The 19,131-nt window shown below is 36.8% G+C and overlaps 1 protein-coding gene across 4 annotated transcripts; it reads right to left on the bottom strand.

Moving 5' to 3' along the window:
- Positions 1-33: 33 nt before the first annotated feature.
- On the bottom strand, positions 34-11,213 carry def8 (differentially expressed in FDCP 8 homolog). 4 transcript variants are annotated; one of them, XM_077564680.1, is made up of 13 exons: positions 11,093-11,185; positions 9,881-10,020; positions 9,696-9,818; positions 6,743-6,837; positions 6,008-6,157; positions 5,715-5,856; positions 4,719-4,883; positions 3,273-3,400; positions 2,403-2,516; positions 2,255-2,335; positions 1,661-1,801; positions 1,238-1,347; positions 34-860 (listed from the first exon to the last, which is right to left on the bottom strand). In XM_077564680.1, exons 3-13 carry the CDS (start codon positions 9,802-9,804, stop codon positions 782-784), a joined length of 1,314 nt encoding a protein of 437 aa, XP_077420806.1. In that variant the 5' UTR covers positions 9,805-9,818; positions 9,881-10,020; positions 11,093-11,185; the 3' UTR covers positions 34-781. The 4 variants fall into 4 exon arrangements, with proteins under 4 accessions (XP_077420806.1, XP_077420805.1, XP_077420808.1 ...); XM_077564679.1 differs by lacking the exon at positions 9,881-10,020 and having other exon boundaries at positions 11,093-11,213; XM_077564682.1 differs by lacking the exons at positions 9,696-9,818; positions 9,881-10,020; positions 11,093-11,185 and adding an exon at positions 8,183-8,209.
- Between the last annotated feature and the right edge of the window lie 7,918 nt (positions 11,214-19,131).

Below are 19,131 nucleotides of genomic sequence, written 5' to 3'. Positions count from 1 at the left end.
GAACTTCTCTAGAACATTGGAAGGGGCAATGACTTTACAGATATCTTCAAATATTTTATTCATGCATCACTCAACATAGTTTTTACAACAGAATACAATTAATTGACACGACTGATGTCCATTGGTTAAACAATAAACAGTGCATCATGCTGAAAAATAACACAGCAAAGAGTCATTATTTTAAAACAAATATTTAAGGTCAACATTTACACATCGTCAAAGGTGTCTTCGGACATCCTTTGGATGAAATATGCTGTAGGTATATTATGATAATTAAAAAAATAATAATAATAATACATTGCCAAGTGAATTATGACGTTTGGTCAACAGCTCCTTGTAACCTCATATAGGCACATCACGTGCACACGTATTCACATCTACTGGGTTTGATACACTCGGGTACATTTCTCTGAAATTCATTTATCAATTGGACAACAAAATCAAGTACACATACCATATTATAAATGGATTATAATTCAAGTTATACACTGAAGAATGATGAACATACAACCCTGTAACTTTTAACGTAAAAAAATGAATACATTTGCTTCATGTTAATTAGATGGACCAGCACTGGATATATAGCATCTTCTTCTTTACATTTCAGTTTTCATTTGTAGCAATCGTTACATTATATATTATTGAGGCTTTTAACTCCTGCATGTAACGTGCAAGACGATAAAGACAATAAAAGGGGGAGACGATAAAATGTTAGTTGCTACTCTACCAGGTATCCTCTTTGTTGACAACCTTTTCCAGAAAAGTCTCATCTCAAGTTCCTTCAGGCATCTTCATCCTGTTTACGCTCGGTCATCCGGGTACACCGTGGACACGTTGTTGAGTTGTCATAGTAACAATCCCTAAAGAGAGAAAAACATTGAACTTTTGACAAATACAACTAGCGCACGATTAATGCCATCCTAATTGGTTCCAACAGGCAATTTAAGATTTTAACTTAATATTACATACATACATACATTTATCCAACCACCTTCTGTATTACAGTACAGTAAGAATGCTGGAAGGGGTTGTTGCGTTGCTCCACCCTGATTGTGTACAAGGCATGAGGGAGCATCAGTGAGACTTAAGTTGACAAGAGAACGAGTACAGCTAGAGAAGCGCACAGCCGTGCCCCTTTATCTGACTTACGCACATTGGAGAATATGGCAGGTAAATATTTTCCTCAATAAAATTCTTTTTTTTTTCATTCAAAATTGTCTGACCGTTAATGACAAACCTGTGGAAGACAGCTGAGCAGTCATGGCAAACCGAGGTGTGACTGTCAAAAGGAAAGAGGATGTCTCCCTCCTTACACAGCTCACACACAAAGCCTTTGGCCTGGCAACGCTGCATATGTAGAGAACATGAAGAAAGTGTTATCAGACACTTCTGGACTGCTTTCCACTTGTATATGCACTCACCAGGCTACTTCTTTAGGTACACTTGCACAATGCTAAATTTCAGGACAGCAAATGGATCAAAATTGCTCCAACAGTCAATTCAAATTGAGCATTATTAACTTTATAAAGGCAATGGCTCTTGTATTGTTTCTCATTATATTTTCCAGGTGTAACTAACAATATTGTTGAATAAATAGCTAAATAAAAAAAGATAATACTTTAAGTGAAACGTGTAAATGGTGTTTTTTGTGAACTCTCACGTCGCAGTCCAGCTTGATGTGTTTTGCGAATGTGGTGTGGACTTCTGTGAGGGAGCAGCTGAGTCGCCCACTGGAGATGTCAATCAAATCCTGTAGTGAGTACATGTCATCGTTCTCCACAAAGTGCTGGCGGTCCTGAAGCTGGAACCCAAACACAGAACAAATTCAGCTTAGAGAGACACGATATATATATATATATATATATATATATATATATATATATATATATATATATATATATATATATATTTTTTTTTTTATATATATTTATTTATTTATATATTATATTATATTATATTATATATATCGTTATCGTGTTTATCTGTCTTTACCAGTCTAGAGTGTACCCTACCGTTTGCCCAGTAAGCCTTAGAGTTGCTAAAAATATTTCAACGAAGAACGTACATACAGTTTTTAGAAACTAGTAAGTGGGGACAATTGGTTGTAAAAGGCTCCATGTTTGAGTAAGATCATTTCCCCACTAGATGGTGCTGCTGCACAGGACATGCCAGACATGCTACTAAGCGGTGGCACTGTAGCCAAATTATGCAGGTCAAAGAAAAAAAAAACTTATGTGATATCCAACATGCCGACCTGGAGTAAAAGTCTTGCCTCCATGGCCTCCTTGCAGGTAATGAAATAAGGTTTCATCAGTAGAATATCTTGACGAAGTTTCTGTAAACACAAAACTGACACTTATTTACAATCCTGTAAGGCTTAAAAGCATTGCCTGCCAACTTACTCTGATCTCAACCAGTTCCTCTACAAAGTTAAAAAGCAGCGGGTTGATTTCTTTCAGCTTCAGCACGGGCCGTGACATCATCAGTGCCAGGTAGCGCAGTGATGATCGACAAACCTGCATGAAGAACAGATTAAAGTGGAAGTCAACCTTAAACTTTTATTGGCATTATGTTATCTGTGACTTCACCAGTCTAAATATGACATTTTGATTAATATTACATTTGTGGAATAAGAGTTAAACAAAATCCAGCTATTTTATCTATATCAGAGGGCGGCCATTTTGCCACTTGCTGTCGACTGAAGATGACGTCAATGCTGCACGGAGCTCAGGCAACACCAATCACAGCTCACCTGTTTTCTGAAGCTGGACTGTGATTGGTTGTTACCTGAGACCTAAGCAACACTGACTTCATCATGAGTCGACAGCAAGTGGCAAAATTACCTGAGATGGATAAAAACAGCTGGATTTTGCTGCTTAACTCATATTACACTAACGCAATATTAACCAAAATACCATATTTAGACCAGTGTGGCAGCATAAAACATATTGTAAAAAAATAAAATAATAATAATGAATGTTGAGTATGAAAACTACTACACACGATCACATTCAGACTGCCAACACATGTCATGTGACTTTACTCTTACTTTCTGCTGACCCTAGATGCACTCCTCCAAATTGGAAAATGCGTCACATGAGGCTGTGTAATTTATTTTAAATTATAAATCCAAAATTACAACTGGCTGCCGCACTACAAGAAAAGCTCTAAAGTTTTACTGAACTCCAGATGATTCCTTTATTGGATTTATTTTGCTGCTTTATCTGTAAGTGCTGACCTCACTTTATACTGAAGTATTTGAGGGGGGGTACCTTGCGTGGTTCAAACTCCCAGTTGTGGATAACTCGTGCCGGGATGATGGCTGTGTCATTCCAGTGGCACGCGCTACAAAAATACTGGCCGGTGTAGTCACATTGCCTGGCTTCACTTGGTACGCCTCCTACCAGATGGACATGATGCATTAAACAACATTTCCAAATAGTGCATATTATAGGCAAAATGTTTCATGAGAATACCAAACTGAATTGAACAAAATACTGTAGTAATCTTTCAACATCTGAACATTACAATATCATTACGACTCCTTGACCTATTTGATGGAATTCAAGTTTATTTATTAATTAATTTTTTCACATCAAATTTGTATAACAAAAACATGAACAATATTCAAAAAGAATTTCCCAATGTGGTCCTAGATCATTAATAGTTAAAAAAAAAGAAAGTTTTTGTTTTGTGAAATAAAATGTGTTAATTCATTTATTATGGCTTTGATCAAGCTTTGGCTGTGTTTTTCTTCAATTAGGACTAAGATTATAATCACGCTGAAGAATTTTTTTACAGTTCCAAGCAGCAATTGGTAACTGCAGAACAAATAAAAGCATCTGTGCGGAGGTATCCTAGTATACTAGAGGGGGTCATTGTGGTGCATAAAGGACATTACAAAATCATATTTTCCAGAATATTATGTGTTTTTATGTGCATACGTCAAGCTCAAATGCATCGCTTTTGTGGTTTAAAAAATGGACCAATAACATGCTTTACTTTAGGTATGCTGATCTTTGATCATTAGCACTGTTGTATTAGCAACAAACAACATTTTTGTAATTAAGAGTTAAAAGGTTTATGAAGATGATTTTCTTTGAAAGAAGAGGCTTTTTTATCAGTCACATTTGCGGGGTTCCCCTCCACAAAAAGACAGCTTTTGAACAGGGGTGTGTAGACTTTTTGCCAGTCATTCCTCTGTAGCGTGAAAGTAATTTCATTAATATTTTTCAATGCTTCTGTCACAAGATGCAATTCTTGTTTCCTCCTGTCTTTTTTGTCCAAAAAAATTGCTTCAAATTTGAGCCGTGTGTTGACGAAATGTGATTTCAGCCCAGTGCTCTGAATGCCAACGCGAAAGTATTCAAAGTGGCGTGTGTAAATGACAGGAACTGATTCTTTTGAGGGCCTTATTTTGTCAATACACTTGCATTTAATCATTATGACCTGTTAAGATTTGTTATATTTTTTTACTATATTTTGTAGGTCATGATGGTGGTACTTAGAGAAGTAAGTATTTTTTTTAGGTGGAACTTGGAGTAAAAGTTCGAGAACCACTGAATAGATGGTGTGGTTTGGCATGGACAAAACATTCCAGAAATATGAAAAACATCAGATGAATGTTGTTGTAAGTGACTTGGCATAACATTTTGTATCAGATGTATGAATTGTTTTTTGAGCTCTGCAGTCGAAGCGCACCGCACATTCATACTCACTCAGTGAAATCGGTGACCGACATTCTGCACAACGGTAGTCTTGGCGGTCCAGTCCGATCTCGGGGCAGATGCTGAGCTCGTACTCGGACTGATGGCTGACCTTTGACCTCACACAGGGCTTAGTGATCAGGTTCATACACTTACTATGGCAGCGGTAATAGCAACCTGAAGAAGACAATGACCGATATGAAAGAACTGATACTCCCAAATGGAATCTGAAATAGAAAGTTTGTGTACATGTGATAATTACAATCACCAACCAAACCATTAGGTACACCTTCACAAGCCAAAAAGATCTAAAAAGCCATTTTAGATATATCTTTCGGACTATAAATTGCGCTGGATTATAAATCACATTTTTGGGGGACAAAAGCCAAGACCAAGAGCAGTAGTGCTCGGACTCACACCCAAAATTCCCATTCCTTAACCACGTTGTTGGCAACACGTCACACATTAGTTGCTATAACCACCACTACAAAATTTTCCATTTCTTCTAACTTTCTTTTTGGAGTTGGTAAATGCTTTAGGAAGGTGCATTAGCACCATCGGCTTTAGCATGTGGCATCCACATAACTGGCTTCTACACGCTAAAGAAGGTGGAGCGACTTATACTGTAAATGTTTTTTTTCTTCGTCATGATGGATTTTTTGACAGGTGCAATTTATACTCCGAGAATTACAGTAGCTACAAGTGCATGGGAGAACATTGAAAAACATCTCTTGGAAATGCAGGAATCAACATCTGGAAAAATAAGGAATACTGTGAGAAAAAATGCACAGTTTCCAAAAATGGCACAGAAAAAAAAAAATCCTGAATTTGCAAATGTATCTGATTTACTCTTAACAATGCCCCCAATGTTTTTAGAAAATGACTAAGTAGAACACTTAGTAATTGTCAGCACCGAGTGATAAAATTTGACTTTTTTTTTTGTAATGGGTGTACCTAATGAAGTGGTTGTTATATTTAAACACAGTTCTGTGCAGTTGATTGTCTCACCTGTGCAGGTGTACCAAGTCTGGATCAGGCCCCAGATGATGGTACTACATTTGTCACATGTATATTTGACACTCTTGCTCTTTTCCTTGGAGAATCGGTGCTCTAGAACCAGTCTCAGATTAGGCTCATCTTCATCGGGATCCTGGAGGAGGAGACACAGTGCCAACAATGAAACGGTATTGAACAAACACACACACAAACTGTATATTGCACGTATTGTAGTGTTTGTGTGGTAGACCAATGCACAGCATTGAATAACAGTAGCATCGGAGTTTGATATCGAAAGAACCAACCTTCAGCTCCTGCAGTTTGAGTCGAAGATGGATCAGTTTCACCACCGTGTCCTTTTGTCTTTCGGAGTGCTCCGGCAGCTCCAAGATCAGCTTCTTGCACTCCTCAATAGCCAGTTTCAGTTGCTCTATGTCGGAGGCCACAAATGAACCCTGTGGCCAAAGAATACGGGGATTTTTTTTATTTAGTAAGCCTGTAACGATACACCTATCGAAACTTGTGTCGCCTCTGTATTGTCAGAATCGCAACACGTCGTGCCTCAAATCCAGATACAGCCATAATAGCTCGTGGTGCTACCAAACTCTACATAAGAAATATTATCATTTGTAAGTTAACTTTAAAAAAAAATAAACAAGGTAAGCCTTATCCTTATTGGAGATATATTTCTGCAGTAAACCTCCTTCAACTGCGTGTCATGTGACTACTTTTCCAGTGCTAGTCATCTGACTGGAGTGCGCAAAATAGTGGCTACCACTAATGCTAGTTTGACTATGTGAGCTCAATGGAGCGGAGGAGAGGAAGAAAGATGGCAAGTACTTCTAACAATCATGAAACTGAGGCCCAAACGTGCTCGTTTAGGTCAGTAGCAGTAGCGGAGCATTTGGGCTACCATGGGTCAGAAATCGAAAAATAGAATTTAATCTTGACTTTGGTGTATCGTCACAGTCCTTGTCACTTAGCAACCAAATTATTTTGAATAACCTACAATGGTAATAAAAAGAGCACTGCTCACTTACCACAGGTCTTGAGAAGTGGTCCTCAGCTAGACCAAGAGCCATGGTTCTGTCTGAACTTTGGATTCTGGTCCCGGAAAAGAGCTCTTGTCTGGCTTCTGCAAAAAGAGACCAAACAAAATGCTACTTTCACACACATGATCTGTCACTAAAATGACTTTGCATGTATTGAGACTTACTTTGTAAAAAAAATCTAAAAAAACAGCAGAAGAATGCGTGACAAACTACCACCGCATCATTAAAAGCACTGCTCAAATTGGCTGAACTTTGATCTTTCATCTCTTTGTGACTTTTACAGCAGCATACGCAAGCTGTTACGAAACCGCTTACAACGTTTCTCTTCAATATCCATATTATTTTCTCAAGTTCTCAGACATGTTAAATACAGGAATGGAGAAGAGACTAATTGTAGTGGGATAATATATCCTCAAAGTTTAAGAGCAGTTATTGTCAACTGGTGGGTCAGGGCACAAAAGTGGATTCATTATGGGTAAAAGTTACACCCAGGTAGGAATAAAATCTTGGAAGTCTTTTCATTCAATTGTTGTATATTCATGCTTCTTTATTTTTTTACATAAATACTGCATTTATTGTAATTATCTTGTTGTTAGTATTTATGTTTAAAATATGATAAACATATTTTCAAAGGCAATTATTTAACTACATTTTCTATACTGTCCTTGACTTATACAGAAATGGGTTGCCAAAATAGGAAAATGTAAGTCCAACAGTAAGAATCGCCGTTTCAAAAAATGCTTACTGTGGTCACACGCAAAGGCTTTCATTTTAGCTAGCTAGTGTTATATTTTTATGGCCATAAAAAACTGTTAAAAACAAAAATTGCACAATCCTAAGGTAGATGTAATATTCAGCCCAGAAAAAAAATCTGAGAAAATTAAGCATGTTTTTATGGTAATTAGTTCTCCAATGTCTCCAATTATAAAAAAATAATAATAATAATAAAATTAAAATGAAATAGCGATGAACATAGTAAACCTGAGGGGCAACTATAATTTGATTTACAGTATATATTTTGAATCGGATTTCCATTTTAATTGATGTGTCTTCACCTGCTCCTTATTAAATTGGCGTTGGCAGTTGATTTGCTTGACTCTTGGAAAAATAAAAAATAAAAAATAGTTGTACATTGACTGTTAAATTTGTTTCCTGACCATGCTTGTAACTCAAAACATGCATACAAATCAATTTTTCTCTTTGAAATGAATGGAAAAACTGATAACCAATAATAGACGTGACTGCAACTAAAAGAGTTCTGTGTCAATCATTATGCATTATTAGCAGCTACTACCAGTTATGATTTGGGGGTCAAACAGATTTATAGTTTTACAACCAAATACATTTTGGCAGGATGTAACATAGCAGGTCTAATAGAACCCTCGGCTGCAACAACACAAATGATAAGTAGTGACAAATAGATGTTACCTGAGTACACCGCTGAGCAAAACATGTCACGAGCAGGCAATGAAGCTGAAAACAATCGACAGCACAGCCAAACTTTTGGTCAAAATGGTTGCAATTTGCCGACTAATGTCGTTTCAACTTGTTCCTGTTATTAAAGCAATACTAGCACGGGGTTTTCATTTCCTCTGACTAATCAAAACGCATTTGCAGCATCCCTAATAAAAGGATGAATCGCAAATGGGTTATTCACTTTTTATAAACCACCACATGTTTATCTTCCCGACTATTATTATAATTAACGAGTGCACAGACTTCTTAGCACGACGACTAAATAAAGACTGTGGCAGTTTTCTCTCCTGTGGTCTTATCGCTGGCTTCATGAAATCATGTCAGCACTTTTCATCTGTTTCTCCTCTGTGAACTTCCCCTTCCCGTTTAGCAAAAAATAATGTCCAGAGGATCCAATTAAAATGTAGAATATTTACAGTCCAGAGAAGGGAAGGGCATTCAATGTAATTCCCTTGATTAATAAACCTATAATCCACATTATTTTATTTATTCCAAAACAAAATCATGCTGCAACGATTATTTAAAAAGTTCCTGGGTTAAATAAAATGCACACAACTTAAACTGTTAAACTTGTTGATGACGTCTTGTTGAATAGTCAACTATCCTCCCCGTTTTCCCACCTGCTCGGAAACTACCGTGGAAATGCTAGGCGCTAAGCTAACTTGCACTGCGAGCTACGAGCTGGCTGGCTAACTAGCACGGCTAAACTCGGTGCAGAGTTGAACCTGCCATCATGGCGTCGAATAACTAACACTTCTTACAAATGTCGGATGAAGAGTAGCTACGCACTAAGCAAGAGAGAACAGGAGAAGACATGCTAATTTAGCACGTCTACTCCTGTTCTTCTTTAAATATCAACAATAATCATATCTTAGATTTAAATTCAGCCAAGTATAATTGAGCACTTTATTATTTTTCTGTTGACAGCGGATAAGGTTTAATGATCCATAAAGATTGAGCCTGGAGCAGATTTTTTCCCCCCAATCTTTCCAAAGGTTACATTTTTTTTTTATATGTTTTGCTTCACTAAAATTATTAATGCTGCCATTATTTAAAGATAGCAGTTACACGATTACAACCTAATTTGTTAAGCTTGTTTAAGAACAACTTTTTTAGCATATCCCTAAATCAGAGAGCAATGAAAATAAATGCATATAGTAAATAGGTAACAAAGTAAAACTTCAGTGTTGTATTCACAGTATGTGGTAGCATAGATTTTATACTATTAATAAATAAAAACATGCTGTGCACAGTTTCCTCGGTCATGATGTTTTTTTCCTACACCTTCCACATGAATCTTTATTCATGTTAGGCTTCGTTTGTTCAGTCAATAAAGAACTAATTAGTCGTCTTCTTTATTTTGATTTACTCTGAGGTAGACCAAATAAAAAATGTTAACTGTAACCTTTAAGTGAAGTCATAATCCACACATGTGAACAGTATGTCGCGATAAATATTACGGTACCCTGCTGTAGGGGCGTCTTTCCCCTTTGTGGACCATCCTCTTCCTCTCCACGATCAAAGGGATTGAGGCGGGTTTGGCGAAACTGTGCCAGTCTCTCGTCGTACTCCATTTCATTGGCTACATCTAAGTGAGACAGAACACAGTTCAAGTGATTTTGATCCCAACAAAGCCTCAGAAGTCCTCACCAGATAAGTTTCAATGGCAGTGGTGGGCAAACTCGGTCCTCGAGGGTCGGAGTCCTGCAGGTTTGGGATGTTTCCCTTCTCCAACACAGCTGGTATATTATCAGCTCATCAGCAAGCTCTGCACAAGCCTGATAACGACTCTGTTGATTGGAATCAGGTGCGTTGGAAGAATCTGCAGGACTCTGGCCCTCGAGGGCTGATTTTGCCCACCCCTGTTCTATGATAAATGAAGATGATGTGCTTATCCTGACTGGCCACTTGATAAGGTTGATTAGTAGAATTTTGTCAGTTTTGTGTAAGTGATTGTTAATTAATCGCATCTTGAAGCAACTGACCCGCAATTGAGTGTAATACTTCAGTGCAAACAGATGTGGTGCTGCTGATTATGTATAAACTAGTTCAAGTCCTAAACGATTAATAAATTGAAGCAATATTTGACAGATTTATCGATGACTATAATATGAGAGAACAGTTCTAAAATTGAAAAACGCGCAGCTAATCCATGTGATATGTATCAACAACAATCTTGCAAAAGTCTAGTTATGCATAATGGATCATGGTCAATACAATATAGTCAATAAGATCTCATCATCTGTGTGTGCGTGTGTTTTTTTCTTTACAGACTGTCACTAGATCCAAATCCAATTGAGTACCTTTGGAATGTGCTACAATGGGAGCGCTGCATTATTGCAAGTTCCTATTACTTCCTTAATGGTGAAAACATTAGAAACAGCTCCCAGTATGATGTAACGCAAATATATTCTACACCATGAATTACAACCACAATAATAAACAAATTGTTATTTATATATCTCTGGCAAGCGTCAATCAAAACCGTGTATTATATTGTCAAAGCAGATATTTTGACACAGCTTTCGTATTTGGTCTCATACAATAAAAACAATTATTGCAATTATCAAGCAACCAACCATCAGGACTAAAATCTGGATGTAGGGAATCATTATTATTCCTCATCAAATGCAATGCACCGGTCGTACATGTGTGCGACTGAAAAACCTGCAACTATTTCGAGTCATTTAATATAATAATGGAGTATTATCATAACTCATATATGGCCCATCAACATCATTGCATGTCAACAAGCTAAAGCTACATAGCTAACAGTCATGTTTTCATACTAGACTAGTAGACTGTGAGCTAATTGATTGGGAAGGAACGCTCTAACATCAATTGAGTTAGTCTTGCTCTTACTTGTCATTGAGTCGGCGCCTCTTAATTGTGTTTAATGCTCGACGCGCGTGGTAATAACCGAATAGTTCTGCACCCGTTCCTTGTTTCTCTCTGTCATCAACACATCTGAGGAATTGGTGAAACTTGACATTTAAAAAAGCTTAATTTCCTGTTAACATTTTCAAAATAAAATACATGCGCAGGATTGCAAAAATAATCATATGACAACGTGAGTTAAAAAAGGAATACATTCAATTTGAAATAAAACTAGTCCGATTAAAATTTAATTGACAACCCATTAAGGCCCTATGTTTGCCATTTTTTTGCAGTTAAATGCAACGGGTGGTGTTTTGTTTTGAAAGTAAATCACTTGTTCCGATTTCTCGTGCCCTTTTTCAACACGAGCTCTCACCAGACAAGGAAATCTTGTCTAAAAAAAACATCACTTGTGACCGCCAGGTGTTGACAATGGCTTCTTTTTTTTTTTTACTCGTGACATTATTTTTATTTTTTAAACAGGAAATAATTTAGTACAGTTCATCCTGATGGGCATGTATTACGACAATAGTTGTTGTTGTGTGGAACATGGAGTAAATGGGATAAGCGGAAAAAGCAATGTTCAAAATTACTCTGTAGTTTTGACCCCCCCAAAAAACCTTTACACTCTACTCTCCACTCTACGTTTCCATTCCTCTGGGATAACTCAGCTTCATTTTCCTCACGAACCAACATTGTATGTAAATCAATAAATAATACGATACGATACGATATACTTTTATTTTTCCCGTGGGGAACTTTTTCCTGGACTCCGTCCAGCTTCAGTTTACAGTAAAGAAAAAAAAAACAGAATAGAAAGAGATAAAATTAAAATTAAATAAGAAGTGCAGCAATAAGTAGAAGACTTCCCAGAAGTCATCACAGAAGTATATATGTGTAGATAAGTACATACATGAGGACTGCACACACCCATATACACACACACACACTCCTATATATATATATATATATATATATATATATATATATATATATATATATATATATATATATATATATATATATATATATATACACACACATGAGTATGTACAGCACGGCTGCATATATTCCAATATTCCACACACACAACATTGCACCATATATCTTAACTAATGGTTAAATGGTAACTCTATCCAATATGCCAAACAGGTAGTGATGCGACGTACTATAGTAATCAGTCAGTGTACCACTAACGGTATAAATGTGTACTTTCCACACACCCCCATTTGAAGCTGTATGAAAGGGTATTGTGTTCTCTGCAAAGAACAGACGCTTTGTTTCAAGTTGTATGAAAGTTCCAAAACGCATTTTTTTGTCTTGAAGCATGTGTCCAACTACTGACACTATCGAACCATGACTTTTCACCACATATACCACAGACATAGAAACAGAATTTAAGGACCTTAGTCAAGCACCACATTGCTCCACAGCTTGACCGACCGAATCATGTTTTAATTTGGGGAATAATGCATTAAAACACAGTTGTCTAAGAGATTTTCCCAGCTATAAACGATTAAGGAAAATATGTTCCTTAAATTCTCCATTAGCCACTCCCTTTATGTGCTTTGGATGACTGGTGTACTCCTGTTGTGTCATACATTTGCCTGTAATATGACAATATGTTCATTACTATGACTGCACTTCATCATACTAAGAGATATTTCTCATAGAGCGCTTTGAGATTATAGTTAGAAGAATAATTTCATCCGTGACCATGCTTGGAACTCAAAACACTCCTACAATTTTTTTCCCCCATTGAAAGGAAAAAAAAAATGCAGTATGTCCAATCCGTTTAGACTGTACCAAAATCATATTTGAGAGACGTGTACACACTAACAATTGATATTAAAACTCATTCACTGCCATCGACGGCTATAGACGTCAAAAATTAATTTGAACTATTTCTATTAGTTAAAAAAACAAATCTAAATAAAGATATAAAATTTGTGATTAATCGTGAGTTAACTAGTGCAGTCATGCGATCAATTCTGATTAAAAATTGTAATCGCCTGACGCCCCTAATTTTTTACAATCTTTAAAAAAAAATAAAAAATTATTTAAAAAAAGTAAAGAAAAGATTAGTAAAAAATTAGGTTCATCAGGTGATTAAAATTTGTAATCGTAATTAATCGCATGACTTCACTAGTTAACTCACGATTAATCACACATTTTATATCTGTTCTAAATGTACCCCAAAAAAATTCTAGGCTTTCATACTCTTGTTAACAAAAATAGGAAAACAAATTTAAACTAATAGAAATAGTTCAAATAAATTTTTGACGTCTATAGCCGTCAATGAGTGAATGAGTTAATTGGTAGATTCACCCTTTTTGAGCAGTGTACCTGTATGGTCACTCTAACGAATGTCCATACTTTGGATTGCCTTTGTTGGGAACATCGCCCCTATCAACATGGCCGCTACCGCTATCCGGATCTAGTTCGTGCTTTATATTTATGACAACAGCAGCCGGTCCTGGACAGCAGTTTTGAGTGGACTAGACCTTATTTTCTGTGCATTAAATCTGCTGTTGAGCGGAATCATTGGGACTAATCGCCTTGTGAAAAATTAGGAAATTGTCCAAATTTGGACATAGAAATTTTGAGGTTTTTGAGGTTTTTAGGATCTGTGTTGCTCGACTGTTTGAGTTCAAATACTCATTGCAAGCCAGCCTCACAGTTCTGAGGTTCGAGATTTGAATCTCAGGGGGACTCAGGTTCCAAGACTATAAAAATTGCCATTGGTTGCTTGTCTGAAACAAGCCCTGCAATTGGCTGACGACCAGTTTAGGGCGCACGCTTCCCCAAAGTCAGCTGGGCTGAAGCTCCTCGATTATCCCTGATAAGGACCAGCACTTTTCAAAATTTCATGGATGGAGGCTAAAATGATTTATGATAGATCCTCAGAGTCTCAAAATGCTAAATTTGACCTTTAACGCTTGTAGGACAAAGTATTTCTTAATGACTTTACCACACTTTTTTTTTCATCCTTTTGCATTGAAATAAGGTTTTGTTTTATACGTTATTTGTGTACACCCTCGGAGATTGGACCCTGGAGGATGGGCACAAATAACTTTTGTTTTCTGTAATGGATACTCCTAACATCCCAAGCTTGAGTGAGTTTATTGTTTGCATTTCTTAACTGTGAATAATTTTCTTGGCTGTGAACAGTGCTGCTTTGTGCAACTAAATGAACAAGGCATTAGTTGCTCCTCATCCGCTAAACATGTTACCCCATTAGGCGGAGTTGTATTTGCCTATTTAGGATATTATCAGTCCATCCATCCATTGTGACGCTCCCAAATGACAAAGTGGACAGATAATTCATTGGTGGCAGGATTAACACACTAAAACAAATAATACATATAGATCATAACAACAGTAAAGACATGCGTCACTGAATTTCCTTTGAAAATCAATTTTACTGATATGAGTGTTTGATTTATTGGCAGTTGTTATCATTCAATTGCTAATACTAGTTGTTTTTTAAGACTATTAGTATTCCAAAGTAAGATTTTTCCAATTTATAATCCCAAAACGTCTTTACCATTATGCATCCCAAAGTTTCACGATTTGAAATTCTTGCTGTACGCTTTTGAGAGTCTCAATATTGTTGCAATACGCCAGGATGAGGCAGCCATTTTGCATTCACACAATAAAAGAAATCAACATCAATTATGTCATTTCTGAGATACAGTGTGTATGAATTTGTGAATGTGTCAGAAACTTCGCATGTCTTTACCGTTATTGTGTGAAGACCAGAGTGGGATTGGTTTATTGAGTAGTTAGGATCATTTATGGACTCGAATCTGCAGATTGCTACACGTATAAATTGCACAACTGACACGGTTTTATTCAAATGTTTGTCTCTGCAGTTATGCAAGAAGTATATTTCATTGGGTGATCTTGATTTGCTCTGTCAAGGACATTTTTAAACCATCAATAACTGCATTACATACATATACACATATGCATACATACTACATGTATACAGATCCAATGACAAAAAAGTAGTCTTCCTAATTGGAGAACAAAATCTAAATCAAAATCTACACCAGTTTTTTTTTTGTTTATATATATTACTGACAAACTACTAATTGCACAAAGCCCATGGCTTTCTAAAAAAATAAAATAAATAAAAATAAAAAATAATGATTATTTTTCCCATTTTGCTTGCATTTTTAATAAGTATATAAATTAAAACCTAAAGGCGTATTTTTTTAAAAATTATTATTATTATTATTTTTTATATATATTTTTGGAACAGGACTTTATTCATTTCTATTCAGGGTAAAATAAATCCTATTACCTCCACTGGGAATTCCCTTCCTTTCAGCATGACAACACCACTTGATCATGGGTTCAATTAAAACCATAGCGCCTCTATCTGATGACTTTAGAGGTTAGGCTGCGTTGGAAAAAAAAATGCAAATGTTAAAACTCTTAGTGCAGAAGAGCACATCTAATTACTGTCATTCGTGTATTATTTTGTTCGTCTGATCAGTAGAGACAACTCAAGGCCATGACAAAATTATATTCTCAAAACCAAAGACAAATGCCAAAGCAGATTAAAAAGTATGACCTAATGAGCAGAACTGGTTGCATTTTTCAAGTTCAACAGCGATTTTGCAATTGATACACTGAGTTCCTGTTTGTGGGTGAGGTGTTCTACAACTTATCATGTTCAGAAAACACGTTATATATCGGGTACACAAACAGCAAATTACATACATAAAACAAACATCTCATTTTGACTCGAGTACCTCAGAAGATCCAAATGAGATGCTTGCCTTCAAGCAGTCCCGAATGTCTGTGAAATGTGTGCATCATGTGTTGGAACATTGTCTGGATCTGATTCTATTTTTAGCACAACTTTCCCAAAGATGCCCCAAGGTGTCCAGGCATCATACAGGTCCCCCCCAACCCCCTTGGCAGCCAATTGAGAACTATGCAGAGCTGCATTAGTTGCTATGAAAATAGGAATGCACAAGCCCTTAAGGCACATAGAGCACATGACAGAAGTGAAAGTACTTCTTAAAAGAGTGACTGTAGTTTGTTAGTTGAAAGCGACAACTTGCTTTGGGTTAAAAGACAGTTGCGGTCAGAACTAAAACAAACCTTTCTTGTCAGGCTGCCGCCAACATAAATCCAACAAGAGCCTGTTGGTTACCTGCTGCCTTTAAGACTTTTGCACGAGGGAGCGATGTGATTTCCGATTTTCATATGATAATAACAAGCAATGGCAGCCCAAAGGCGCCTATTTGTCTACTATGTACTCTATAACTGTACAAATATTTGAAGAATAAAATCCTAAAAGCAGGCAAGCGCCGTTTAGACAAAAATACAGCCATGCTGATAAGCAGACTACCTTTTTGGCATTGTACAATGCTGCATTTTCGAAACCAACAAATGTAATACGCATTTAAGTTAACAGCAGTTACTGTCATCTCCAGTAAAGCCAATCATGAACTCAAATGTATTTCTGTCATCTCTAACATGTCTGCCGCAGCTCCTTATTTTTCATTAACTGGTTGCTTTGAAGTGCCGATATGTTAGTTCCACAAATAACCAGCATTGGGCGTATGTATACTGTCTATTACTTCAGTTAGAAGAGAAAAGACAAGCAAGGGATTCTCCTGTAGTTGTTCAGCGCTCAGGTAACGGCCAATCACAGCTCACCAGAATTTTACCACGATCAAGACTCAGAAAACAGGTGAGCCGTGATTCCAACATGAGCCCTGAGCAAATGTGATGTCAATTACAGTCGACGGCAAGTGGCAAAATGGCCGCCCGGCGCCCCATGAGATGGATATAAATGGGTGGCTGTTGCTGCTTAATTCATATTCCACAAACAATATCAGAATACTGCGCTTAGCCCATAAGAAATCAGACACATTTTTCCTTAAAGGAAAATTATGTGGAATATAGCACAGGATGAGTGGAGCACATAAAACACATTTCTGTTATATCACATTGGGCGTTAGTGGTAAACATATTCTTTATTTGACAATAAGTAAACATGACTAGTTTTTAATGATTAGTAACATGAAAATTGTCTTTAAAATGCATTTTGACAACATATATAATATCTGACTTTAATAAGGTTTAAATAAAATACATTTTAAAAAATCTTCAGTTTTGCTTTGTGTCACAAAATTGCCAACTGTATCAAATTAAATAATACTGTTTATTTGGAAACCTGGAAAAAAAATGTGCAAAAAAAGAAAAAGTGTTTTAGCCTACGCCAGATGGTAAGACTTGAAACAGTTTCGTTCCTCAGTGAAGCAAAGATGCACATCAGATTGGGTGGGTTTCCATTACCGGTGTGCCAAACGATTCTCATAAGAATCATTTAGTACGATTCAGAATCGATTTTAAATGTCCCAAAATCCATTTTATTTAAAATATTTTATACTGTCTCGCCTTTGTGAGTGCCTTTATTTGGAGCGCTGTTCATGTTGTACCCGGTTTGGCCACTGAGGGGCAGAGTGGTTCCACGTGGTCTAATACACTGTTAAGTTGTAGCCACATTAGAGAGTAGAAGGAAAAAGTCACGATCAAGTTATTCCAATAAAAGTCCTTTTTTTTTGCAGTGTGGAGCCGTTCTTTTGAGTGATAAAAGTGTCGCGAGTAGTGCGCTAATTAGCATTAGCCAGTCATTTTACACAGAATTACTTAACATCAATATAAAGTATGTACTGTACAAGTTTGGCTTGGCCTATGAGATGTATTATAACCACAGCATTTACACTCTTGTAGTTTCGGGTCTACATTAGAGTAACCTTGAATAAATACATTCACTTACATGGCTGCAAAGACAATCACTGAGAAAACATCTCAGACAAGTTCTGGATACACCTCACGCAGGTAAATACTCAGCAGCAAATACACTTGCAAGTGTCTTTCCACTAATCAGGGCAGTGCATTAAAAACCCTGTAAAGCAGAAATTAATATGTGTTGGCAATTTGACACACAAGGACTGTAACCCTGTGAAATTTGAATGATGACCGTCAACAAGTATATACAAAATAAGGCTCCAAGATCATCAGAATTAGCCACTTTCTCCACTCTTGAACGCTGTGTGTGTGTGTTTGCTGAATGTTCTGAAATCACGCCCCACTCCAATCTTAAATACCACTACTGTAGAAGTACTAGTTATATGAAAAAGATGGTAGCTTACATGTTATATGGTTCTAAAATGCAATGCAATGCATTTCAATAGGCATCCAATATATGTGGATTTTTGCTATTTGTCGGCCAGTCTGGTCCCTAACCCAACCAATAGCATGTCACATAGTGGCAAAAATAATCAGAATTGACCTGCAATGTCAACGTAGCCTTAGAGAGAGCACCAACATGCAGATTGGCCACCATCTTAAACTGGTTTCCCGCTATGGTCCCGGACTGGGCATGAACAAATACTCACACATAAAACATTTATTCAGCGGAACTTTTCGATTTGTGGCAATTCGAGTTATTTTATGAGCAAAGTCAAGCTGAGGACATTCCGTCCAACACAAGAACAAAGTTCAGTAATGCACTGCTAGTCACAGTGCGTGAACATGTGCGTGCAAATGGCTTATGGCTTCCAAACCCACAAAGACTTGCACTTAATATATGACCGGAAGTATCAGGCTCTGTTCTTCACGGGCATCACTTATAAATGGTCATGGTTGAGAGCACACGCACGCTCGCACATACACACACGCACGCTCGCACACACACACACACACACATACATAAAGAAGAGTTTGGCATTTAGATCTAGTATAATAGAAGTTGACTTTAAGGAATATTTGGTACCAATTAGTTCCACATAATCACTTTTGGATAGACAATAAAAATCCCTAAACAAGTTAATGCTATTTTTGTAAAAGAACAGGCTAGAGCTGATTTTTAACAACTATTATTTTTTAACAGTTGACGTATCAGTGTGGAGTGGCGCATAATATGCTGATGCTCTTTGAGTAGTCGATACAGAATTGTTACTTCTACGTTGACGATTAGAGTGTTAGCTTGGAAA

The sequence above is a fragment of the Vanacampus margaritifer genome, chromosome 4, assembly GCF_051991255.1.
Source record: "Vanacampus margaritifer isolate UIUO_Vmar chromosome 4, RoL_Vmar_1.0, whole genome shotgun sequence".
NCBI lineage: Eukaryota > Metazoa > Chordata > Actinopteri > Syngnathiformes > Syngnathidae > Vanacampus > Vanacampus margaritifer.
Note: the sequence above shows the minus strand (reverse complement) of the source record. Positions and strands in the feature narration are given on the sequence as shown.